The sequence below is a fragment of the Pipistrellus hanaki genome, assembly GCF_964339955.1.
Source record: "Pipistrellus hanaki genome assembly, chromosome: 14".
NCBI lineage: Eukaryota > Metazoa > Chordata > Mammalia > Chiroptera > Vespertilionidae > Pipistrellus > Pipistrellus hanaki.
In genome coordinates, this window is record NC_140516.1 from 35,482,324 (window position 1) to 35,509,963 (window position 27,640).

A 27,640-nucleotide genomic window follows, 5' to 3' on the forward strand; every position below is an offset into this window, starting at 1 on the left:
AAACTCTGAGTTCAGAGTTAGAGGCCTGGGCTTTTGTCATGACCAGCTGGGTGTCTTTGGGCAAATCACTTGATAATGCTGAGCCTCAGTTCCACTCTAGCCCAAAATTATATGTTTCTGCTATTTCTTCTATTATTTATTTCTTTTATCCTCAGGCGCAGTTATTTCTCCCATTCCTCAGACACAGGCATGTTTCCAGACCCCTCATTGTGGCAGTTGCTTTTTGCATTGTTTGACAAGAACAGAATAGCAGTTCTTCCTTTGGGAAAATTGTTGATCTCCCACTCACACCAAGTGGTTTGAATGGAAGATGCCAAGTTTTTAGACATCTCACACCCCAGGCTATCAACATGGGCCAATCCCCTGGCCACAGTTAACTGGCCTAGAGTTAGGCACCTTACCCAGGTTTAACTAATTAGACCAGAGAGAACAGTTATTTATTCCTCTCTGGAGCTGGAATTGAAACGAGAGAGGTATCAGCTCGTAAGGCCTGTAATTCTCCTTTTTTGGATCTGACTTACCAGAGAATGACACCTACATGCAGAGAGGCACAAAAAAGAGGGGTGGTGAGGCAATCTTATGAAGTTCAAGTCCTTGATTCCAGGTTATCTCTGAGGACCAACTGCACTCCTACCTGCCCCATTGTTTGGTTAATTCCCCTTTTGCCCTAGCGGGGGTTCTCTCGTTAAAAACCAACAAGTCTAGAGTAATACCCTCTCCTTTCTAAGCAGGCCTCAAATGGAGATAGCTCTGGTTTATCTGTCCCCCTTCCCAACCCTTTCAGCTAACTCTCCATTCCCCCAATCTTCTGGCAACAGCTATTTCAGATGGGAAACTAGAGTCCGTGTATAATACAAAAAGGGCTGTCACACCCTGGTCATTGTTCTCAATGGTTAGAGCATCAGTTCAAGCAGTGAAGGGTCATGGATTCAAGTCCCAGTCTAGGGCACATACCTGGGTTGCAGGTTCAATCCCCAGCCCCAGTGAGGGTGCCTGTGGGAGGCAACCCATCCATGAGTCTCACATTGACGCCTCTCTCTCTCTCTCTCTCTCTCTCTCTCTCTCTCTCTCTCTCTCTCTCCATATCTCCCTCCCTCTCTTCCTTCCTTCCACTCTATCTAAAAGTAATGAAAAGAATATCCTCGAGTGAGGATTAATAAAAACAAAAAAGGGCTGTCGCTTTCTTTAGTCTGGCCCTTGCTCAGAAGGGCATTTCAAGATTCCATCTTAGAGCAGTCATGCTTCCTTGCTGATTCATACTGAGCATGTGGGCCCCTCAAACCCCCAGCTCTTTTTCACATAAACTATGAGAGCCAGAGCTTTCCCTTTGCTCTTCTACAATTGTATGGTTGGGTTTGTTTTGTTTGGGGGGCTGAGGGGTAAAGCTTGGGTTTAAATTACAAATAAACCCTTAGACTTGTTAAATGTCATATGTCCAATAGGGTTAGCATTTCAGCCTGCTGAGATTGTTTTGACTAGAATTCCATCATCAGTGACAAAGCTTCCCAACTAGTCTACCAAAAGCATCAGGTTACAGATGTGCCAGGATGTTCCTTCCCTCACTTCTCTGCTTGATGGAATGAAGTCTGGGGCTCTGAACCCACATTAGCAGCTTCCATCTCTGGCAGCCATATTATTTTCTGTATTTCCACCTTGTTGACTAGTGGGTCCCGACTCTGTTTTCCAATCAGGGACTCAAAAGCTGGATAGTTTCCATAGTACAGGCAAGTTTTAATCACATGTACACCCTGGAAGGCAGGATGTTGAAGGATTTCTATAACCTATGGGACTCTGAATTCTAAGTGACTACAAAATAAATATTTAGGCCACCAAGTTACTGTATGGTTATCTTGGCATTCCATTTTTCCTGAAAAACATAACACAAAAATCCATAATGACAGTTGGAGGCTTTGAGAAATAATACTCAGGAAGTTTTATAAAATGAAAGGGGGACTCTATTTCAGAATGATTAACAGGTTAACTTCATTTGGAACGACAAATGCACATCTTGCCACATAAATGTTTCCTCACATTTCACATGCTCAAAAATAAGTCAGTAAATAAATAAGAATCAACAGTTAATGCTAATATTCTTCTACCTGCAAGCTTTAACTTTAGCCACAGCCTCAAACATTAGCTGTATGTATAAAAGGAAGCTTATATTAGCCCAATTTAAAAGTAGAGCATTTTCATTTCATCATCATCCTCCCCTCTATTTCCTGTGTTATCAGATGTCAGAGAGAGAAAGCCAGCGGTCTGATTGTGAAACTGGCAATTTGGCAGACAAAATATGCACATTCAACCAGCATTCTTTCTAATGAGAACCTAGTATGGATCTAACCTTGTAAGAGTCACAGAGAAGATACACACCAGCAGAAGGCATAAACTCAGAGGGGGGAAAAAAGGTACCAACGAATTCCTGAACCAACAAAGCCAATTGCAGAGGTCTCCTCTAACTCCAGTGATGTCTTCAGTTCGATATTCTCCTTCAGAAAGGACACACCCAGTTTAACCTCTGCTCCTAATAGACTCCCATGGCCCCATGGAGTTCACGAGTCCAATGGTTAACTAGCTTCTGAAATGGCATATCTGATTCTTTTGTGGGACAGACTGTCCTATCTGGTATTTTTAAGTGTGGAGATAGTGAAAAAGATGCACTGTGAATTAACTTGGAGAGTTTCTGTTTAGTCACATCCTGACTATGTGACCACAAGACACGGAAACTGATGCTCCAAATGGCACTAGCAGTGCAGGCCCCTAAGGAGGACGCTCATGGGGGAATATTTTCCTCCAACTGGGACATTCAAAATGGGCTCGAGTGTAAGGAAGACGGACAGCCACCCATGAATGTACCCACCCATCTAGTCATCCACCCATCCCTCGTTTACTAGGTAGGCGCCTACCATATAAACATTGGTAGTAGAGACCAGCATTGTCTGTTTGATTCTTGTATGTGCCCTGACTGGGAATCGAACCCACAACCTTGGTGTATCGGGGTGATGCTCTAACCCACATATGTCAAACACAAGGCCCGCGGGCCAAATCCAGCCCGCCAGGCCTTGCAATGTGGCCCGCACCGCGCTGTCATCACGGCACTCCGCTGTCAGTTTATGACATTGTCAGTTTATGACTGTTCAGTAAACCATTTGGCCCGCGATTTAGGCTGGATTTTAGATTTTGGCCCCTTCTCTGATTGAGTTCGACACCCCTACTCTAACCAATTGAGCTACCTGTCTAGGGCAAGACCAGCATTTCCTTTAAAAACATAAACACGGTGAAAATGAACTAGTTGCCAAATGTTTTCTTCCACCATAGGAAATACGTTTTCTGTGTCTTGGAAAACCAACTGGCTGGTGTTTATGTGTCATTTTTACCAAACTGGCTAAATTAGGAAGTTTTCTGCTCATCAGGCCATCTGACAAGTCAACAGTGGTTCAGTGATTTCTCTAACGGGCAGCTAAAAAGTCACTCACAGCATAAGTCATCCTATTTCCTCGGCCATCTCAGACATACTCTCAGTCATGTGAATGGCACTGGAAACAAACTGAAAGCTGTCAAAACATCTTGTAATCGTAGGGAAATTAACAGACCCACTTTGTCATGCATATTTGCATTACCTTCCTGTGAGCCCACATTCATAAATCTACATGTAGACCATAACAAACGGTATGTGTAAAACGTTAAATACATGAATTCTTTCCTTCTCACCCAGATAATAAGACTGCACTTGGGCTAAGACCATAAACAGAAAGCTATGTTTATGTCATTAAAGCTCCTGTTTAAAATGCCATTGTGAAAGATAACTTGTTAGCTGAAATAATATACTATATATTCATGGGATTTTGAAAACTCTCAGACTGAGATCCAGCAACATAAGTAAGTTATGTAAAAATCACACAGTTAAAATCATGCAACTTCATGGCTGTAAAGGTTTGAGATGTTAACGTGTGCTCTTCCGAGCATTTTTAAAAGGGTAAAAACTGATCCAGGGTGGCCAAATGACTTGCCCAAGGTGGCAAACTAGTTAGCGTCAGAGTCCACTATTTGTCATAAAGGGTGTAATAACCTAAGAAGACATCAATTCAAATCTGATTTGACAAGAGTAAACAAGTCTCAAAAATATGTACCTGTACTCTCTTTGAGTCATTAACCCACACCCAGTCAGTGACAGTACAGATATTAAAGCAATAACACATACCAGCACCATGTCTCTTCCCCTCACACAGAAGAGCAGCCTAACGAAGTCAAGAAGACCCAGGAGTTTACACACGTAACTTAACCTGAAGCTTGACCTACTCAGATTAGTTGGGTGCAAGCCCAACTTCTTCCTCTAGATCCATAAAATCCCCCAGGACACCATTTTTGTCTTTTAAAAGCCCTAACTGAAGGTAAACATGAACACAGTAGAAAAATTAAACCAATGGAGAAATGTCTAAAACAAAAAGTTCAAAATATCCTTCATTCACCCAAAGCAACCACTACCAACAATGTTTTGTGCATTCTTTCAGGAGAAAAGTTACACATACGCACACACACATACAACTTTAAAAAGTTATGTATGTATGCTCGTGTGCACGTGTCTGTGTGTGAGTGTGTGTGTGTGTGTGTGTGTGTGTGTGTGTGTGTTATGAGCACCCTGGTTTGATTCTGTCTTCAAATTGATTGCCAGGAGCTCAAACTCACTAGTTCAGATGATTAACTGGTCACTTCAAGGACAGAAACCCTGTTGTTAATAAAAGTTAAATTGCTCTTAACTGACACGTATTTCTGGACAAAGGGACAGAGAAAGGGGAAGTACAGGGATGGAAAGTAGCAAAAAGAAAATTAGTGAGAAAAGGAAAGAAAAAGAGAGAGATAAAGAGAAAGAGAAAAAGAAAAAGATACAGACCAGCACCTGGCAAATGCTCATTCAGTACTTTCTGAATGACTGACTGCCAAATAAACGAATGAATGAAGAAACTGGGATAGGCATATTTTTACACATGACATTTAATATATCAAATGATATGACCCCAATTCTCTAAAAAGTAAGCATCATCCTCCTCCTCCTCCTCCTCCTCCTTCTTCTTCTTCTTCTTCTTCTTTTTTTTTTTTTTTTTTTTTTTGAGAGAAAGGGAAGGACCCTGTTTATTAACACTAGTAGATTCTGGGAATAATTTCCAAACCAAAGTGAAGAAACATACAGCATCCTTCTTGATCCACACTGTCTAGTATGGTAGCCACTGGCCATGCATGACTATTAAATATTTGAAATGTGTTCTTTCAGTGTAACTACACACCAGATTTCAAAGACTTAGTTTTTTTTATAGGATGTAAAATATCTCATTAATAACTCTTATATTGATTATATGTTAAAATGAGAATATTTTGAATATATTTGGTTAAGAAACCATGTTTTTAAAGTTAATACACCTGTTTCTTTTTCTTTCTTTTTTTTCTTCTTACTGCAGCTACTAGAAAACTTTAAATTTCATATGTGGCTCACATTATACATTTTTTATAGCCCTGGTCTAGAGTATAGATACTATTACAGCAGTGACTATATCTGCCTTTCTCTGATCTATCCCAACACCTAGTACAAGGCCCTGAGAATAGTAAATGCCCAACAAACATGTACCAGGTGAAAGGGTGTCTGTGGTGTCTAGATAAGGCAATAACTAGGCCTCAGACTGCAAGGCAGGAGGCCCTGGCCCAGATCCTAGCTCTAATGTAAAAGCAGCTCCGTGACCTTGGATAAGTCATTGAACATGGCGAGGCTTTGTTTTCATCATCTTTAAATTGGAGATGGTATCTGCCTTTTAGGAAAATTGCATGGACCAAACACAATAATGTCTATAAAGGGCTTTGAAATGGGAAAATAGATGTCCGGTCCCTCCAAAGTTTCAGTATTCTCTTCTAGCAACAGTCCCAGGAGAAGCCAGATGCAGAAAATACTGAGACAACAGGGCATGGAACTAACGGATTAAATTCCTATTGCTGACATTTTAATGCCGGCACATGTTCGAAAACTTGGGTCAGGACAGGTGCAGACTTGAGATTCTCACACGGGTGGAAACTTCAGCATTCATCACCCCTTTCCACTGCATCTCACCGGCACAGCTGACAAATGGACCTGCAGACACTGTCCTTGAGGGACCACAGACAGACCAGCAAACAGAGAGGAGAAGGCTCTCTCTGGATGGCTGACCAAGCAGCAGAGCCGCCAATTTCACTATGACGCCTGGGGCTCACGGCTTTGTGGGAAGTTTATAATCCTGGGGGCCTCTCAGGCCTCAAGGGAAAAGTTCCATGGGCACAAAAATCTATCCTGGGCATTCATCCTTGCTGACGGTTTGGGGCACAGCTAGCAGAGGGGAGGTATCTTATTTTACAAGGCGATCAGGGTACCCGGCAAGGGGAGTCCGAAGGACACTTGGGCACACTGCAGCATTTTCGTGACACCAGGATGGATTGCACCATCTCCGTTGGGCATCTGCTTCCCCAAATCAAAGATCATTTCAAAAGGGAAGATTGCATGAAGAAAGCACCCTTTAGCCGGGCGGGGGGTGGGGGGTGGGGAGGGATCTTGAGGAGCCCACTGCAGACTAACCCACTGCAGACTAACCCACCACAGAGAAAAAGCAGACCCGACAACCCACAGCCCCGAGGCGGGAGGCCAGCAGAACAAAAATAGTCCATTTCAAGCGGCCCCAGGTCAGAGTCTCCCCTCAGGCTCTGCAAGACGCCAGCGCAGAAGCCCCAGAAGTCAATGACTTACCATCAGCAAGGCCACCGCACCTAGGAGAGCAAGGAGGGCGCAGTGACTTCCCCTTTGCCCTGAGGGTCTGGCCCTCTTCCCCTCTTTAAGGGCTGCAGCCTGTGACGTGGAAGGGAGTTGTGCCATGGCCGAGCTCTGAAACCTTGGGACCAGTGCCCCATGACCTGCATCGCAACAGCCCACAGGGCCTGAGCTGCTGCTGCCTCATCCAACCAGAACACCAAGGACGGGACAGCAGGCACTGAGCAGAGCCAAGAGCACGACTACCCAGCAGAACCAACTGTGGAGGCTCTCTGAAGTTCATATTCCTGGGACCCCCCCTTCCCCCCCCCCCCGGATTCTGGTTCAGTGGGTCTGGCATGGGGCCCAGGCACCTGCATTTTAAACAAAGTGCCGGGCAAGGCCAATGCCCAGCCTGACGTGGGAACCTGGGGTCTAAAGAAACGTGATTTTCCCTCATCCTTTCTCGATCCATGAGGTTTCTTCAACTTTCTTATCTCCACGAGGAAGAGGAGCATGGGGAGAGGAGACAGAGGAAAGCAAGGCCGAGCGGAATCGAGAGTCGGAAGACCTGAGGTTCCGAAGTGAACTGTTCCCAGTCTTTATTCAAGTCATTTAACCTCTCTGAACCTCAGTTTCCTCTTCTGTGGAGCGGTGGTCAAGCCATCTACCCACTCAGATGTGGGGGGGATAAATGCATATGCCGTGTCCATGACTCATAGTGGCCATCAGTCAAGCATTTATCTGATATGAGTCTATCCACAAAGGGAAGGATGGGTGCAGGGCTGTTCTCCACAAGGAGGAACTTTGCGAGAGACACTACAAATTTGAATAATTGACTTAGGCATAAAGGGAATGAAAAGGCGAAATAAATGGCAACAACAAAAAAACTGTCGTAAGGGGAGCCATGGATTCAGGTTAAATTGGGGGGGGAGAGACAGAGCAGGTGGGAAAACCTGTCTCTGGGAGACTACAGAGATATGGTGGGGAGGAAATCAACAAGTTACATGAAGTTTTAATGCAACGTTACTTAAAAGGGAAAAAGGGAAAATAACCTAAAGGTACCTTTTTTTTTTAAACATTATGATGAACATACATCACTTTATTTCAGGGGGAAAAAATGTTCTTTTTCAAATGTAGGGAAAGATTTTGGAGTCCATGGATTAGCTGAAAGCATGTTTAAATATCTCAGTGGTTTTTCTTTTAAATTCCAGTTCGAATTTTAGAACATTAATATCAACAAAGGAAGGCCAGATGTGGGGTAAAGTAATCATGATTTGGGGTAACATCAGAACTTCTGACGCACAAAAGGTATGAGAAGGGTGGAGGAGGCAAAGAGAAATGAAATCATATGAAGAAGCAGGCGAGATCTCTGAATCATATTAGGAGAATCCGGTATAGTGCTCCCCTCCCCCTCCACACAGACAAACACACACAATGATGAGAACTTTTGAAATAAAACCCAATATCGCCCACCAAATCCTTTCCCACACAGGCTCACGAATCTATTTTTGTATTCCAGTGAGATTTGCAGCAAAGAATAGAGTTCCAGTAAAGAGGAAATAATTTCTGTGCTGTAACTGAGTTTTTCTCACTTCCTTCTTTTAAAATAATCACCCAACAAGTCCAAAGTTTCAGAATAACAATACAGTCTTTTAGGCCCCGGATATATATCCCTGCAGACATTTTGGAACTAAACTGCATCCGTATTAGGAGAATCCTGCTTCTTCATATGATTTCATTTCTCTTACCTAGTGAGAAGTCCTAGGTAAGTTGCTTAGAAAACTTATAATAATATATTCTGGCACTGGGGCTGGAAGCAGCCTTCTAAATCATCTGGTCCAACCCATCATTTCGCAGGTGAAGATCTTGAGAAATAAATTGGCTGCTCCAACACACTGAAGTGTCTAATGAAAACATCTGCTCAATTTTAAGGTGGCTGATACATTTGGAAAAAGAGGGGGTGGGAAACAAAACCTCTAAAACATTTTTAGTGAAATAGTAATTATGAACAACGGGCCTATTAAATGAAGAAGCTGTAAGGATAGTAATGAAAATACACCTCCACTCCAATAGCAGGACTACTTACTTACATCTGGGAAACTAGGAGATGAAAATCTGCCAGAGCTAGCTCATGGACTCTGTGTGTAGGGGCATAGGAAGAGAATTTAAGAGCTCTCCACTGAAATCTGTTGGCTAAAGCACCAACACTGGCCTACTTTTATTCTGACATTGATGGGCATCCGGGAGTCGCCGTGATGGGATGATGCCTCCATTTCCAGAAAAGTGAGAAAATGGTCCTTGCATAACAGAGGTGCATGACCACTGACCTGGTCAAGAGAGGGTGGCTTAGATCTTTGCTCGATGGGGACCCCTGACCAGCGGCATCAGCATCACCTGGCTGCTTGTCAGAAATGCAGGATCTTGGGCCCCACCCAGACCTACAGAGTCAGAATATGCACAGTTCAAGATCCCAGGGGGGAGAGGTAAGGGCGGGGGGGGCAGGGGAGGGGAGGGTGGGAACCGGGTGAGAGCTATGGGGGGAGGGGGGGAGAAACAATTGTAATAATCTGAGCAATATTTATTTAAAAAAAAGATCCCAGGGCCTCCTGAGAAAGATTTATTTACATAACGCAGCAGTAAGAAAAAGTATCATTGATGACCTGTAACTGCATTGAACCTAAGTTTCTGGAATAACTATCTCCTTTACCAGCTCTATTCCCTAAAGCTTTTTAAAAGGATATTTATTTTTTATTGATTTCAGAGAGGGAGAGAGAGATAGAAACATCAATGATCAGAGAATTGTTGATTGACTGCCTCCTGCATGCCCACACTGGGGATCGAACCATGACCTCATGGTTCACAGGTTGATGCTCAACCACTGAGCCATGCCAGTTGGGCTAACGCTATTGATCTTGAAGCCTTATTTTAAATTTTAAATGGTCTAAAATTTATCCTACATGTTAAATGGTCTCAGTGAATATCTTATTAAGTAGTCATGTTTTTTTCACAAAATATCTCAAATTTAAGAAATAATGTAAATATAGATATTCTGGGAGTTTCACCATCTCCAAAGGCCAACCATTCCATCTCTGCATGCTCAAATTGATACTAAGCTTTCCTGAAATTTGTCTCCCCGTAGCTTTCAATAACCCTACAATCAGTAACCCCATAATTATTGGCCCTACCAGTAGTTTATCCCCATTATCAAGTTTTCATTATATTTTTCACTGGGATTTTTTTTTAAGTGCACAAAGTCAAAGAAACAAGTTTCAGGTATTTATTTCTCATAGGCCTTGGGCAGCTTATTGTAATGGAATAGATGAAATTTTTAGTTTTTGCTTTTATTTTAGGATATCTTAGGAAAACCTCATGGGTACAAGAGGAGTATGAAAATAAACTATCACAATTTATAGAGATTATAACCAAGGATATAATTGCGCCAGACTTCCAGTGTCTGGGATAATACTATCCTTAATCATTCTTTTAGCTTGAAGCTTTCGGGGAATCAAAGCAGGTGTGAAATAAGGCAAGGTAATGCTTCAAATATGTTTGAGACTCTTGGGCCTAGGAGAGTTGTAGGCTATAAGCCATGGAAAATGTCTTAGGTCAAGTCTAATTCTGTCTCTTACAGAAAAGGAAAGTGAAACCCAAAGAAGCTGAGTGACTTGCCCAGTATTAGCCATCTCGCTAGCAGCAGAGCCAGGCAATGGAGTGCCTCTATCGCAGTTCAAAGGTCTTTTTGCTACACTGCCAGACTCTTAAGTTTGTTAAGAAAGCTTGTCTGGCCCAGCCAGGTGTGGCTCAGTGGTTGAGCATTGACCTGTGAACCTGGAGGTCACGGTTCGACTCCTGGTCAGGGCACATGCCCAGGTTGCAGGCTCTATCCCCAGTGGGAGGGCCTGCAGGAGGCAGCCAATCAATGTTCATTTCTCATCATTGATGTTTCTATCTCTCTCCCTTCCTCTCTGAAATCAATTTTTTTAATTTTTTTTCTTAAAGAAAGCTTGTCTAGCATAAAAATCAGAGCTATTGCGCATAACTGGGCTGACCCAGGGCAATGGCTATGGAGACCCCAAAAGCAAATCCAAGCCATCCTGTTACCTACAGAGACCTCAAACCCCCAAATTCACAAATCTAATACCAAGTTACCCTGAAGCCATGAGACATCCTTCCTCCTCTGTTGCCTAGAATCCCACTTGTTCCAATGTATCCATTGATACTGAGCTGCAGAGATTTTCTGCTAAGCAGCTTATTTTCCTCTCCCATTAAAATCGACTTTCTGATAAAAGTTTCTTTGCTCTCCCGCTGGGAAACACTTCATCCTTTCTGAAACACTTGAAACTAAACACTCAGACTGAGCCAGAGTTGTAAGTAAAACGTAAAATACAGGCAATCAATTTATCTGCGCATCTAAACATTGGATGCATCCAAACAATATTTTAGTATATATGCTGCCCAAGTGAGCGATCCAAACAATATTTTATAAATCCAAATTTTTAAAAATAACACCACTGTAAGGATTTAAAAAAAAAAAAAAAAAAGCAGTTAGGACATAGAGCATGAGGTGCCGATATAGTGATATTTCATCCAGAGAGCCCTGATAGATAGGTTGGTGGGTCCCAGTGGCCAACCCATCTAAAATAAAAATGAACCATTGCAGTGACATAAGCTAATCCTCAGAAATAACCAGTTGTGTCTCACTTCTTTGTAAATTTAGGCAGATCACAACTCTCTCAAATCAATGAAGTGTAACCAAGCAAGAATGAATCGTGTGCTTTCTCTATCAAGGTGTCCTCCTGAAATAAAAATAAGCAAACCCAGGAAAAATTGCTAATCCAGGTCCCAAGCATCTCAGGTGAGATCTTTAGGCTAACGCTAGTCATTTATGTGACAAAATGAGCTGGGTCCCACTGTGTTCCATGACCTGCTTGTATTTATTGATTTAAAGCAACCTATTCCTGGTATAAAAGCATCTAGGGAGTTATACAGTATTAACTTTTTAAAATTTAAATACAAAGAGAGAGGTAGAAGGAGAGAGAGAAAAAAATCAGTGATGAGAGAGAATCATTGATTGACTGCCTCCTGCATGCTCCACACTGGGAATCGAGCCTGCAACCTGGGCTTGTGCCCTGACCAGGAATTGAACCATGACCATCTGCTTCATAGATTGACATTCAACCACTGAGCCATCCCAGCCAGGCTACAGTATTAACTTTTTACGGTCAACAAAAATTTGTGAATTCTTAGTTTGGTTGACTAAATGAGATAGGGGAGGATGAGTTAAATTAATGCCCAAGTCCCACCCGGGATAACTAAACATAGTTACATCACTCCATAAGTTTCTTTGTTGGCATCAGGTTCACAAGATCTTCTGAGAACAGAAGCCTGAGAACACAGCCTGCTCATAGCCCTCGGTGAGGCAAGAATGGAAAACAAAATGAGGAAGAAAGGCTGTGACATGTATTCATCCAAAAGTGTATCTTCCGTTACCGCTCATCAGAGTGTATGATACACTTCCTGGGCCCCTCAAGTCAGGGCAGAGAGGATCCGAATTTTCCCATTTTACAGGAAGAAACAGGGCAAAAGAAACAGAAGCTAGGCTGGCGGGAAACGGAGGGTTGTTGCCCTATAAATATGTTAACCAAAAGTGGTACCTTTTCAACAAAAATCCTACAGTCATGTGATGGTAAAATGGAAATGGCTGGCAAGCAGGAAGGTTGGCAGTCTTGTTCCTCACACTGCCACCAAACTAGGTCTCATCCTCCCATCCCACGGCCCTCTCCTAGGCTGGAACCTGTGTCCTGCATCTTCCAAGGCACAGGACATTCCAACAGGCTTGGGTCCTAGCACAGAATCCCGGGGAAAGTTTCACCTTCCTCGCCTTCGGTCCAAGTGACCCATCCTATCATTACCCCATCCCAGGGACAGGCTACTCTAATACCCCAATAAGCACAACGGGGGCTCTTAGCAGAGTGAGGCCCAGGGTCACTCTGTAATATAAATGGCTGTCGATGTGACTGTCTCCTCTGAAATGCCTAGGACCTGAATTACTGTGTGTTTTACTAAATCCTCACCCAAGGGTATGTTTTATTGATTTTAGAGAGAGGAAAGGATAGAGAGAGGGACAGAGGGAGAGAGGGAAAGAGAAAGAGAGAGAGGAAGAAAGAGAGGGAGAGAGAGAGAGAGAGAGAGAGAGAGAGAGAGAGAGAGAGCGAGAGGAAGAGAGCGAGGAAGAGAGAGAAGCATGGGTGTGAGGGAGAAACATCAATCACTGTCTCTGTACACACCCCGACCAGGAACTGAACGTGCAATCTTTTTTGTGTACTGGACAATACCCCAACCGACTGAGCGCCCCACCCCATCTGTACCTCAGAGGAGAGAGACCCTTACCTTCAGAAATGGCTCTCTTCACAGCTGCCAAATACGTCTCGGGCTCGTCGTCACAGGTGAGCTCCTGCCAGTGTGCCCACTCGGGAAAGAAGTCCAGGAACTCCTTGCAGTTCTGCACGCCGCAGAGCAGCCGGACCATGCGCTGCGGCGGGTAGAAGGCTCTCTGCAGCAGCGGCAGCTGGGCCGGCTGGCCGAAGTGCTGCACCAGCTCCGCCGACAGCAGCACCACGATGCAGCGCGTGCTGAGGAAGAAGGTCAGGTCCTCGGCAGAGAAGAAAGTGTCGGGGCTCAGCCGGTAAGTCAGCGTCTTCTGGCCCCGGATCTGCCGGCTGGACAGGAAGAGGTCCTGGAGGTACTGGCACCATTCCTCGGCATCCGGGCTGTAGACCAGGAGAATGTCACACCTTCCGAACACCCCTGAGCGAGAACAAGGCACTTAGGTTAACACGCCTGCGTCCCAGGACCTGCAAGATACACCATCCAGATGGAGAGCCGAGCACCCAGAGTTTTCCCCTGTTTATGGCCAGTGGACCTGTTTGGCTTCTTTTCCTGCGTACAGTTGGTGTCACAACTATTCCAGACTCTGTTTTTGCCCAAACATACGATGTCACGTCAGATGCTTGCATTAGCTATTGCTTCTGCTGGCATACTCTTCCCCCCATGTACAGTACAGGATCGAGTGAAGAAGGGCTTTGGGGGCCCTGGCCAGGGTGGCTCAGTTGTTGGAGCATCATTTCACGCACCAAAAGGGCACATACGTAGGTTGTGGGTTCAGTCCTCAGTTTGGGTGCATCTGAGAGGCAACCAATTGATGTTTCTCTCATCTCTCTCTCTCTCTCTCTCTCTCTCTCTCTCTCTCTCTCTCTTCCTCACTCTAAAATCAGTAATAAATAAATAAATAAATAAAATTTTTTAAAAATGCCCCTAGGTGAGGATTTAACTAATGTGTGTGTGTGGGGTGTTTTTGGGGGATCACTTGGTCCAAATGCCTCTTTCACAGGTAAAAAAACAAACAAACAAACAAAAACAAAAGCACTTCAGCTGTGAAGATGAAGGGAATTACTTACATTCACACTCTGTAATCAGTCACAGAGCCAAGACTAAATGGGTTAGGAGAAAAAGATCTCAGAAAGGCTGTGGTCCCATACATTAGTGATGAAGAAGCCATTGGCAATGTCCCAAGGGGTTGACAAGTGATGGCAAGGAAGTGAAGAAGAGTAAAGAAGAGATTTCCTAGAGTGTAAGAAGCTCCCTTAAGAAGACAGTGGTGGGCCTAGAGCATCATTTCAGTGCGCCAAGGTTGAAGGCTCGGTCCTCCATCAGGCACATACAAGAAGCAACCAATGGAGGCACAAGGAAGTGGAACAACAAATCCATATTTCTCTCTCAATTCCAATTAAAAAAAAAAAAAAAAAAAAAAAAAGGTAGTATGGCTCGTGGAGCACTAATTGATGAGCAGGAAACCAGTGACTACGGAGCCCTGACCCCGTGGCCCTGAGCCATTCATGCTACTTTCATGAGGAGACAGGGACCCAAACTCAAAACAGCAGGTTTAAGATTGACAAGTTCTAGGCCTCTGAGGAAATAAGTACTCATTTCACCCTGGATCCCGCCTCACCACTCCCTGCCTCTCTGTTAACAGACATCACCAAACCTGTAGTTCATTAAAGACCTCTTGTCATCAAGGAAAGTTTAAATGTTAATAACAGCCAAAACCAGTTTGGCTCAGTGGATAGAGCATCAGCCTGCGCGGACTGAAAGGTCCCAGGTTTGATTCTGGTCAAGGGCATGTACCTTGGTTGCAGGCACATTCCCAGTAGGGGGTGTGCAGGAGGCAGCTGATCAATGTTTCTCTCTCATCGATGTTTCTAACTCTCTATCTCTCTCCATTCATCTCTGTAAAAAATAAATAAAATGTATTTTTTTAATAAATAAATAAATGTTAATAACAGCAGGCATGAGTGTGGAGTATCCAGGAACTCTCTACTATCTTCACAGTTTTTCTATAAAATCTAAAACATCTAAACATCTAAAATAAAAATTTAAATATACAGTTGAAATAAAAGACCCTTGTGGGATTAGCCTCTTCTAATGAAACAAGGTTTTTAGTATCTTCACACAAATGGACATATTGTATTTAAAATGTCCCATTCCAGGCGGTCTGGTGTTAACTTTGACCCCCTTCCCCTCCTCCTCACACCCCCTCCCCCCCCTTGAGCAAAAGTGCTTGAGAAGGAAGTGGTCACTGCCTCGGACCAGTTAATATCACAACCTATTTGGTCACCACCAACTTGTAGCGTGACTTCCGACCAACAGACTAAATCTAAGCAAATTTTGCCTCGATGTAAATGAGGACAACGGACTCAATCGCCGTCCTGGATTTTGCTCTGCTGCTGAAATTGAAAGCTGGGGGCGGGGGGGGGGGGGGGGGGGGGGGGGGCAGGGAGTCCAAAGTGAAAGTTAAAAGTCCCTCCATAACATGCTGAGCAATGGCCAAGGTCTAAATAAATGCCTTGTAAGCAACTCTGTCTCCCATAGGGGGCGCCCCTATCTTCAAGAATAATTCCCTTCCTTTAACCATAAGTCACTTCTTCAAATATGCTACATCAATTCTCTCTCTCTCTCTCTCTCTCTCTCTCTCTCTCTCTCTCTCTCTTTGTTATTAAAATAAATACTTGAACCAACAAGGGGTCATAAATTCTAGACTGGAAAAGGTCTCTGTCGAGCTTAAGGAACAGGTTTGGCTATAGAAGGAGCTAGGAAGGCAAGCAGAAGAGCAGTGGCTGGCTGGTGGCAATAGGGAGGGGTGGTGGTGGTAAGAAACACAGTGACTGAGAGGTTCCTTTAAAAGATTCAGAATCCACCTGAGAAGAGAACAAAGAGGAAGTGCTTCTCAAAATACCCAGCCCAGACTATTTCTCTAATCTGTAGGTGACACTGGCACATGATGCATCTGTCCTGGAGCCCCATGTGTGAAGCTGCACTGAAAAGGGAGGTGACAGAGGGAAGGTGACCGGGATAGGGAGAGATCGGGACATTGTTCAGGTGAGGAGTTTTCAGACTTTGAAGATTTCAAGTTTAGAAACTTGTTAGGAGTTAGGGACCTCAAGGATCAGATGGAAAAATTAAAGGTTCCTTCAAGCCCTGTTTTCCTATAAGTACAAGGATGGCAGAAGGATCTGGAGAGAAGATAAGCAGGAAGAGATAGGAGAGCTTTCTTCAAAGGTCTGAAGAGGACGCGAGAAAACAATTCTAGTCTTTATCAGCCACACCTGGCCACTAGGGAAAGTGATGTGTGGCCTCCTTCTCCTCTCTCTCATGTGCAAATACAAGAGATGCCATCAGATGCCAAGGACGGGGAGCCAAGATCTTCCTTGATTTCAACAAGCAAATATGCCTTTCAAAAACAAAAGACTAATGATTACCCGTAGGTAGAAGGAAATTTAAGGAAACCACATGAGTCAGCCACGAAAAGGAATGTGGTACTGACGATGCCTGTTAAACCTGGATGAACCTAGGAATTATTATGCTACCTGAAAGAAGCCAGTCACCACATTACATGATCCCATTTATATGAAAGTCCTGAGTAGGGAAATCTATGGAGACAGAGAGTAGAACTTGGGAATGGGGAGAAGGAGGGAAGCAGGGGGTGAGTGGTAGCTGAAACAGAAGACGTTTCTTTTTGAGGTGATGAAAATGTTCTGAAATGGACTGTGGTGATATGTTGGGCATATGTGTGATGATACTAAAAAACCACTAAATTGTACACGTTAAATGAGTGGATTGTATTGTATGTGAATTATATATCAATAAAGCTGTTTAACACGAGAAGGAAAAGGAAGGGGAGAAAGGAGGAGCAGGAGAAGGTGGAGGAGGAAGAGGAGAAGGGGGAGAGGAGGAAGACAACATGGAAGAGTGGCCTGGATGACAGCATTTTGGCAAGAGATACTCTCACCACTGTGAGCTGCCACCGTGGGTCACTGTATCTCCAGACTTCAGGGGGCCACAAGGGCACCAGAGACCCAACTCCTATTTGCAGCACCTCGCCACAGAGGATGCAGTCGCTTCCGACCATCATAGAGATCTACGGAAGCCACTACAGGGCCCGTAAACCCCAGGGTTGGCCACTGGCTTTGAGTTCCCACCAGAATGGGAGCACACCCTCTTGCCCTCTAGCCCCTTCGCCACACTCACGTGAAGGATGCACACAGGGAGGACACTAAGGGCGGCTTCTTCAGCCTCCTCTGCCCCTCCCCCATGCCTGCCCTTTGTTTCCTAGGCCCACCAGCCCAGGGCCTGTTCCCAGCCATAGAAGGAGATGGGCACCGCCAGGACCGGTTTGGCTCAGTGGACAGAGCTTCGGCCTGCGAACTGAAAGGTCCCAGGTTCAATTCCGGTCAAGGGCATGTATCTTGGTTGCAGGCACATTCCCGATGGGAGGTGTGCAGGAGGCAGCTGATCTCTCATTGATGTTTCTAACTCTCTATCCCTCTCCCTTCCTCTCTGTAAAAAATCAATAAAATATATTTAAAAAAAGAAGAAGAAAAAGGAGGAGGAGGAGGAGGAGGAGGAAGAGGAGGAGGAGATCGGCACCTCACTTACCTCATCTCCTGCTTCTCCCCAATCACCCACCTACTCTGGCAAACTGCTCCTTCAATACACCACATACACCCAGTACTCTCCCCCCACTGCCTGCCCCCCCACACACACACACACCCCACACTCACACTCCAGGTGTTTGCTCAAATGTTTATGAAGACTAACCTAGCTGCCTCATTTAAAATGATAACCCCACCCCCTCAACCCCTGTCGATTGTTTTCCCATGCACTTCTCCTATCATGTCTTTTCCTTACTAAGTGTCTTGTCTGCCTTTCCGACTACTCCATAGCTGCATGGGGACATCGCTTCTGTCTGTTTCGCTTACTGAATATATATACTTGATACCTAGAACAGTGCCTAGGAACAGCAGGCAGTAAGTATGTGTTGTATGAACGAATTCCCTCCAGATAACTCTGCTTCAGCTTTCAAACGAAGTGTGTGGTCTATGAGCCTTCTGTTAGCAAGGGTTCCTTGTTCGCAATGCAGCTTCTTGACTTTCAGAGCCTGGCTAGGGAGGCGGTCAGTTACCTTTCCTCCCACCCTTACGTAGGAAGCCCGTCTTGCCAAAGCCAAGAGAACTGTCACCACTGGCCTTTCCTACCCCGGTTTCGGAAGCGCCCCCGGAAAGCTAGATCTCAGGGGTCTAGCATCTGCCCACATCCTCCAAGAGCAGCGCCTCCTCCTGGCCAGCCTGATTTTATCTTTCAAGAGGCTTTTACATCCCGTGTTCACCCGTTATCTCTACCAAAACATCATACGATGAGCAAGGAAAACACGAGTAAACACACTCGCAAACACGGTACCTGTCATTCTCTCATCTAGTAATTCTTTGTTTACGCTTTCCTCCACAAGACTATGACCTCAGGAGCAGAGACTGGGCGTGTCCTGGGCCCCAGGTGAGAACATAGGTAGGTGCATATTATCCCTCCACGTGCATTGTGAGCGCTCATCAGTGGTCTCTACTCTCATCATGATCACATGTTTCATCCTAAACCGCGGTGAGTGCGTGACTGGCCGAGTGTACACACCCCATCAACCAAGAGGACCCCAGCACCTTTGGATGGATAGATACCCAGTGGTCCCCTTTCTTCAAACTCCTGCAAAGTCCATAGGAAAAGTAAAGCTAAAGGAATGGTGTCTCTAGGTTCCCATCGAAATTCCAGGCGAAAAGCAAAGCGAGCTGGTGGCCCCCTGGGCCGCCTGAGATCTCCGGGTGCGGACCCGGGGCTGCCTGGGCGCCCCCTATCGGCCGAGGAGCGCTTCGCCGGCGCCGACGAGTCGGCTCTCTGCCTTCTTTCAGCTCCGACTCTGGGTTCGCAGCAGAGTTGGAAGAACAGGGGAAACGACCCTCCGAGGGTCCGAGAGCTGGTGCCGAGGGAGAGAAGCAGGCTTAGCCGGTGGGGACAGGACAGTGGAGGGTCCGGCAAAGGCTGCAAAGACTCGCGCAACCGGCTGGGAAGGGGGACGGGGGACGGGAGAAGACAGTCGGGGTGGGCGGCTGGCGACAGGGAACAGGGGACAAGAACAGAAAGAACACAGGTCCTGCCCCACAGAGGGCCTCCCCCTCCCCGCCCCCCCAGTGCTCAGAGGGCTGCGGGGGTCCAGGGAGCGCGAGGAGGAGGAGAAGGAGGAGGAGGAGGAGGAGGAAGAGGAGGAGGAGGAGGAGGAGGAGGAGGAGGAGGAGGAGGAGGAGGAGGAGGAGGAGGAGGAGGAGGAGGAGGAGGAGGAGAGAGGGCACCCCATGCCCAGCCTACGCACCTGAAGCTGCCATGCCGCCGGCGCCGCTCTGAGCCCGGCTGGCCGAGGGCGCGGGGCGGGGGCCGGGCCGGGCCGGGGTCCCTGGACGCGGGCGGGCCGCACCGGGTGCCGGGGTGCCGGGGGGCCGGGGTGCCGGCTGCTCTGCACCGGCCGCGGCTCTGCCGCTTCCTCCCTCCGGGCGGGCAGCCCCGGCTCCCCGAGGGCGTGTCCCCAGGGCCCGCCCCGGCGCCTGCGGGGCCGGCCGGCACCTGCACCCCCGCGGGCGGTTGCGGAGGGGAAGTGAGAGTCCGGGTCCCGGCCGCCAGCCGGCCCCCCATCACTCGGGGAGGGAAGAGGCCGGGGACTTCCTACCACGTGCACCCACTCCCCTTGACATCAGCCCGATCTTGTCTCTAAGATCAGCAGCCCGAGGTGGAGGGGTGCCGAGGGCGGAGGGGGAGGGAGAGGGGGAGCTCCCTGCAGGGCCCGGGTGACCTCGAGCGGGGTGGGGAGCAGGTGGGGGGTGAGGGGCGCAGCTGGCTAAGACAGCTATCTCCTTCTCCCCAGGGGCTCGGTCCCTGAGCCGCTCGCTGCCCCGGCAGGAAAGGGGAGGGGGCAGGAAGGGGAAGAGGCACCTTCCCTGGCACCTGGCCCGGGTACTTGGCGTTGCCCTTGGTTACCCTCCAGTGACCTTTCTTTCGGTAACTCCTTGGACCTGGTCTCCCGTCTGCGGCACATGAGCATTAATAATCATGTCATGTGAGGCGTGATGATACAATGATCTTATTGTCTTTAATGCGCCCATCATTGTCTTCATGGCAGAGCTGAAGGAATTAGCCAAAAACTCTTGCTCAGACTCCGCCACGGGAGAAAGTGCCCCCGAGTTCCCGGAGGGCCTGAGTCCGGAGGCAGAGCTCTCCCTGAAGCCCTGGCCCTCCTTCGCCTGCCCCTGTCATCCATCTGCCTCTGGATCTTCAATGCAGGGTCCAGAGGATGGGTCCAGAGGATGGGTCCGGAGGATGGGTCCGGAGATGAGAGAACGATAGGGTTAGGCCAGAGGAGAAATAATCGGAATGGATTTCGGAATGGGGATGCCAAGGCTGAGGCCCATCATTTGTTTGCTGCCGCCGCCATAACAAATGGCCACAAACCTCGTGACCTCAGAGATCATACATGTACTATCACATGCTCCGCAGCGCAGAAGTCCAACAGGAGTGGCACCGGGCTAAAACCCAGGGTGGGCAGGTTGGAGTCCTCGCAGGAGGCTCCGGGGGAGAATCCACTTCCTGGTCTTTTTCAGCTTCTAGAGATGACAGGCCCTGGCTCATGGCCGCCTTCGCTTCGAAGCCAGCAACAGAACCCCTCTCTGACTGATTCCCCGGACATCACATCTCTCTCTGACTCTCTCATCCGCCTCCCTCTGCCGCTGCTGAGGATTCTAATGATTCCATGGATCCTACCCAGAGAGTCCAGGAAAATCTCCCTATTCTAAGGTCAGCTGACTTAGCAACTTTAATAACATCTATAATCTTAATCCTCTTTTCCTATGTAGCATACCATATCCACAGGGTCTAGGGGGTAGGACATAGACATCTCCGGGGTGGGGGGAGAGCATCACTCTGCCTTCCACAGGCCTGGAATTCCAAAAGATGAGATGAGCTTGCTATCTGCTATACCTTACAACTACTCCTTACGTTCAGGACTTCTCTGCCCTCAAGACCAGGTTACACACACACACACACAATCATGCACTATCACAGACCTGTACTGTTCTTTAGTAAAAATTACATATTCTTGTGCAATTACTTACTTAAAGGTGTGTCTCTTCCATTCAACCCTAAGCCCGTCAGAGGCAGGATCCAAGACCGCCTTTTTCACTATGGAACTTCCAGCACTTGGAGCCAAACCTGACACAGAGAATATCCTCAGAAAGTATTTGAATGCATGAATGAATATGACCAGGAAATCCTTAAACTTGAGACAGAAGGATAGAATGGACTTTTCAGGCACTGAAAATCTTGAAACCTTAGGCTTGGAGAAGGGGAATATAAGATGTCGAAATAAAAGCCATTAGAGTAAGGAAAATGGAGAGCTAAAGTTTGGAAATGTTGAGTTTGAGGTGCCCATGTGATATCCTGGGGGCTATGTCAGGATCAGAGATCTAAACAGAAAGATCCTTACCTCGGTCCTTAAATGCTCTCCAAGCCGACTTTGGACTGCTGGGCAAGCTGTAAACTGCAAAAACCCTCTGTTTCCTCATGTGTACAGAGGTCATTCCAGTTCAGAAATAACAGGGCCCTATCTTGTACACTACCCTATTTGGAGAACCTTGTTTCATCACTGGTCTTCTAGATTCTATCCTCTCCTGTGCCCTCCCTCACTCTCTTCTTAAGCCTGGCTGGCAATACTCCTTGTCAGAGTCTTTTCTACTGAAGGCATATTCATCTATTTGAGGTCATCTCCTCTGACCACACATACCCTACCCCCCTATCCATATGTATAGTCTTCCTTTCAGCTCCACATGTTAGGGAGGGATTTTTCTGCTTTCTAACCGAGAGAATCTTTGGGACAAAAGCATACTTCCATGTGTTGTGTGCACATACTTGTTACAACTGTTAGAGGGTGTGTGATAGTTGTGGATGAGGTCTTGAGTGCTAAACCACCTGTCCAAACTCTGAACACTCCCACGGCTGCACAGCACTGACCTCTGGAATTCGGCCATGAAAGGGACTCAGAGGCCAACATTTCCTGGGGGAGATGACGTAAGCACTCCTCGACACTGGCAATTCCACCCGGTTTCTTTGTAGAGCAATTGGGGTTCGGTGGGGGGAAGTGGTGTCTGTTTCTGCATCTCCATTTGATGGTTCATGTAGAACATGGAGGGGAGTGAGGCTGCCCCCCGAAGGGCCCTGCTCTGCCCCTGTGCACTGGCTTCTGGGGCAGGCTCTGCACTCGATCCCTTCAGTACCGAGTGGCCCACAGATGGGGTCTAGGCAGTATGGAGAACCTGGACTTGGCTGCTTCCCAACAGTCTTGTTGGCTTGGCAAACATGTAGGACCAGTGAGATGAACACCTGTCATCTAAGAAGCATATGGGTGAGGAAGAGGGAAGAAATACCTGCTTCTTGTGTCTTCCAAATGCTATAGCATCATCTCTCACCCCTGAGGGCCAGAGCCTTTTGCCTAATTATAGAGACCTCACTTGCACCTGGTTGGCACAAGATGGCACCATCACAACTAATCCCTTACTACTGTGCTGTTCTCAGAAAATCCATAAGAGGGCGCAATAGCAAACTCTCCCTGCAGGGCAAGAGTTGGGGGCAGAATCAGGATTAGAATCCTGATCCTGATTCCTACTCTGGATTCTGTTTGTTTGCTTGCTTGCTTGTTTGGGGGGATACAGATACTTTTATCAAACCTTAATCACATTTCGGATACAATTTTAAATTTAATTTTACTTGAATTTCACAAAAGAGAAAGAGAAGTTGATGGAATTGCTGAATCCAAATAAATATTTCCTCTAGACAAGAGATACTTCCCCTAAAATATCACTTCAAGATTAAGAAAAGAAACTGTGAGAACATTAAAGGTTGAAGTCATTATGATTTTTTCCAAGGACATAATCTCATTTTTGTTTGTATAGACTGACTTCTTGCTGTGAAAGATGAGTTTGTTGGCCCAGCCACACCGGCATGAACACGCTGTTCTGAAAATATTGAAGTCCTTCTGTACCAGTTAGTAAATACCAGCCACTGGACTCTCCCCAGGGATCTCCCTCTCTCCTGGCAGCCCCATCCCACCGCCAGGACCAACCCTAACCCCAACCCCAATCCCCATCTCCCAAGACCCACAGTTACAGGGGAAAGGGGACTCTAGTCCCAACTCCCAGGCGCCTTCAACAGTGAAGGCACCATTTGAGCCCCAAGCAGCTTAGCCTCCATCTGTTTTACATAATGGCCTCAGGTAAGGCTTTGTTTGCAGAAAGCATTCAGTGTGGAAACTGATTGAACACCCCTGCTCAAGGTCAGCCCTCAGGCCCTGGCAGGTTTGCACGGTCCTGAATTTCCTAGAATGAAGGCCTTTCTCCCCAAAACACTAGCTCCTTATGAAGTCAAGTGCAAGTCTTCATCCTGGTGTGTTTGGATGCAAATGGGCAGAGACACAGGCTTTCGGGTATTCCGAAGACTGCCTCTGAGCCGGCTCCCAATGGGATGAGGCAGAAGGTGCTGGAGCCCAGGCTCAGGTGGAGGCCGCAGGAAGGGAGTCTTTTCTTTGTTCGTGATGAGTGTGACTAATGGTTCATCGATCTTGTTTATCTTTTCAAAGAATCAGCCCTTGGTTTCTTCTCTCTTTTTTTTGGATTTTTTTTTTTTTTTTAGTCTCTATGCCCTTTATTTCTACTCTAATCTTTATTATTTCCTCCATTCAGCTTTCTCTGGGCTTTTCTTGTTCTCTTGCTATTTCTTTACATCATAGGGATAAGTAGTTTATTGCTGATTTTTCTTGTGTTTTTGAGGTAGGCCTATTGTGCTATGAACTTCCCTCTCAGGACTACTTTTGTGATGTCCCAGAGATTGTGAGTTGTTGTGTGTTCATTTTCATTTGTTTCCAGGAAGTTTTTATTCCTTTCTTGATCTCATTGGTAACCCATTCATTTTTTAATAACATGCTACTTAGCGTCCATGTGTTTGCTTTGTGTGTTTTTTTTAATCATCACCCAAAAATATTTTTCCATTGATTTTTAGAAAGAGTGGAAGATAGAGGGAAAGACAGAAATATCTATGTGAGCCAAAACCGGTTTGGCTCAGTGGATAGAGCATCGGCCTGTGGACTGAAAGGTCCCGGGTTCGATTCCAGTCAAGGGCATGTACGTTGGTTGCGGGCACATTCCCCAAGGTTCTCATCCCTTATGAAGTCTCCTCTACTGACGAAAGTTTACATTAAAAGTTATTATTTTTCTTCAGGTTAGATGTATCTTTTTGCCCCTGCAAGCTATGGTACATTTCCTTAAACATATTTCTTTATGTACTGTTGTTATTCTTTCTGTAGATGGATTACTAAAAGCCATATTGCTGGATTGAAGGATATATGCATTTTTTGATACATAATGTTAGAAAATTTTCCAGAGAGGCTGTATAAATTCATATCCCACTCCCATTTTGATAGTCTCACCAGCTTTTGTTATTTTTGGCAATCTAATAGATCAAAATGCTATACTCTTTATTGTTTTAATTTGTGTATTCTTGAATACCATTGAAGTTGAGAATCTTTTCATATTGTTGATGATCTACACTTTTTTTCTGGAAGTGTCTATTGATGTGCTTGGTCAAATTTAAATCGGATTGATTGTCTTTTATAAAATTGGTTTGTAGGAGCTATGGTACATTAACAACATTTTAAGTAGTTAGTCTATCATTTGTCTTTTGACTTTGCATATAGCATCTTTGGCTGTACAAAAGTACGTTCATTTTTAAGAGGTGACATATGACTATTATGTTTAGGTGGTGACCATTAGGGTATCTAGGTTTAATCTTTTGCTTCAGAAGCTCTTCTTTACTTTACAATTTTATAAAATAGTAGATACACTTGTATCTAATATTTTTGTATCTCATATTTAGATTTTTTAATCCATGTGGCATTTATTTTTGCATACAATGTGGGATAGAAGTGTAAACATGTTTTCTTCCAGATGGATAGTCAGTTCTGCCAGCATTATATATGAAGTAATTTATCTTTCCCCTCTAACTGAAATGTTATTTTTATTTCTATTAGGTCCGCATTTAAATTTGCTTCTGGACTCTTTATTAAATTCATCTTATATTACAGTCAGTCATTATTTAACAGCAAGTATACTATGTTCTTAGGTAAGCAATGTTATAGAGTACACTTACACAGACCGAGATGGTATGGCCCACTACACACCTAGGCTATATGGTATAGCCTATCAGTCCTAGGCTACAAATCTGTACAGCATGTTACTGTACGAAACAACATGAGGGTAAGGCATAAGTGTAAACAATGCAATCAAGAGATGCGGCGTACTGTTTTATAGAAAACATTTTTCATCTTCTATAAGTACAAGAATAACAATAAAAAGTATAGTAAATGCATAAACCAGTAACATAGTAGTGTATTATCATTATCAATATTATGTCAAGGTCACGTACCTCAGTTATAGGATCTATCTCTGGCCAGTCAGGGTGCATGTGGAAGGCATCTGATAGAGGCATCTCTCTCACATTGATGTTGCTCTCTGTCTCTCCCCCTCCCTTCCACTCTCTCTAAAAGTCAATGTGAGAGAAAAATATCCACCCATATTAACAACAACAAAAAGGTATGAATTTTATCATGAGAGATAACATTATTTAAAAGACAGTTCATTCTGCCAGGACCGGTTTGGCTCAATGGATAGAGCGTCGGCTTGGGGACTGAAGGGTCCCGGGTTCGATTCCGGTCAAGGGCGTGTGCCTTGGTTGCGGGTATATCCCCAGTAGGGGGTGTGCAAGAGGCAGCTGATCAATGACTCTCTCTCATTGATGTTTCTAACTCTCTATCTCTCTCCCTTCCTCTCTGTAAAAAATCAATAAAATATATTTAAAAAAAAAAAAAAAAAAAAGACAGTTCATTCTAGCCGGGACCGGTTTGGCTCAATGGATAGAGCGTCGGCTTGGGGACTGAAGGGACCCGGGTTCGATTCCGGTCAAGGGCATGTACCTTGGTTGCGGGCGCATCCCCAGTAGGGGGTGTGCAAGAGGCAGCTGATCGATGACTCTCTCTCATCGATGTTTCTAACTCTCTATCTCTCTCCCTTCCTCTCTGTACAAAATCAATAAAATATATTTAAAAAAATAAATAAATAAATAAATAAATAAAATAAAAGACAGTTCATTCTATCTGCAAATGCAAAAAAAAAAAGACTTCTTTTTTTAGCTTTAGACCACCTAGCCCCAGGGTTCCTCACAGCCCAGTTTAAGAACCACTGTCCTGTCTTGCATCTCACAAACATGCTCAGCAGCCTTTCACTGGGGCTGCTCTGGTCTTCTCTACTCAGGCATGGCCCAGCAGTGCTAGGCCTCCAGGGGCTGGCCACCTGTGAGCCATGCTGTTCTTACTAACTGGGTAAGAAATCTGAGCTTCCTCTCCTAGGCAGTCTGCAGACGGTGAAAGGTGGGTGTCCTCTGAGCTATGAAGGGGCTGTTGCCTTCTGGAGCTTTCTCTGGAGGTAGGGAGTTCCTCCTCTGAGACCTTCGCTTCTTCGCCTCCCCCACTAGCAGTTGAATAGGGGCTCCTGAGACTAGCTTGGGGTCATTAGTTTATGGGTACACAATGTCCTTCTCATCTTGTACTCTACCTTTAAATCTCCTTCAAGTCCACATCTCAATTTGCCAACTAAAAGCTTCATTTCTATTTAGATTTTCTGCAAGTCCTTGCCACCCCTCTTCTGTGATGTCTATTGGTGTAGCCCACTGTCTTTTCCAAGTCTGGCCAACCTTCTGGCAGAATTCCATCAACAACCAGCCAATCCAATATTATAATCTATACTAATAAAAGGGTAATATGCTAATTAGACTGGACATCTTCTGGACGTCCTTCTGGCCAAAGACTTGGTGGCAGGGGCCAAGGCAGAGGCAGTTAGGGGTTATCAGGCTGGTAGGGGCGAGCAGTTAGAGTGCGATCAGGCCCGCATGGTAGAGCAGTAAGAGGTGACCAGGCCAGCAAGGGGGGCAGTTAGGGGCGATCAGGCCAGCACACAGAGGCAGCGAGGGATAATTAGATTGGGGAGGGGTTGGGGAGGGGAGTTAGGGACAACCAAGCAGGCAGGTGTTATGCCCAGACTTCGTGATCCCCCAAGGACCACCAGGGAGCCAAGTCCGATGCAATAAACAAAAGAGCCTTCACCATGCTAGCATGGGCCCTTCCCACCAACGCCGGCAGCATGGCGGAAGAGAGCGAATTTCTCCCAGTCCAGGGGTTTTGAGGGCTAGGGATAACTCCGCCCTGCGGGGTGGAGTCGGGAGCTCATCCTTGCCCCGCCCTGCCCTCTCATTCCCCCCTTGTCTAATGTGCCTAGTCAAATCATTGACTCAGCCTACTTCCTTTCAGCATAAACAACAAATACAGTTAACAAGACCCTTAGTACCACAGTTCCCATC

The 27,640-nt window shown here is 45.9% G+C and overlaps 2 protein-coding genes across 2 annotated transcripts in view; both read right to left on the bottom strand.

Annotated features, from left to right (window-relative positions):
* PIK3AP1 (phosphoinositide-3-kinase adaptor protein 1) overlaps nt 1-19,638 on the bottom strand; it is a 90,927-nt gene extending 71,289 nt beyond the window's left edge. The window contains exons 1-2 of the mRNA XM_084903512.1: nt 19,509-19,638; nt 13,151-13,567 (exon numbers count right to left, since the gene is read on the bottom strand). Coding sequence (XP_084759638.1) covers nt 13,151-13,567; nt 19,509-19,521 — 430 coding nt within the window. The 5' untranslated portion in view covers nt 19,522-19,638. The remainder of the gene's footprint in view (nt 1-13,150; nt 13,568-19,508) is intronic.
* Nucleotides 1-27,640, bottom strand: part of TM9SF3 (transmembrane 9 superfamily member 3) — a 181,206-nt gene that overhangs the window by 117,315 nt on the left and 36,251 nt on the right. The window lies entirely within an intron of this gene.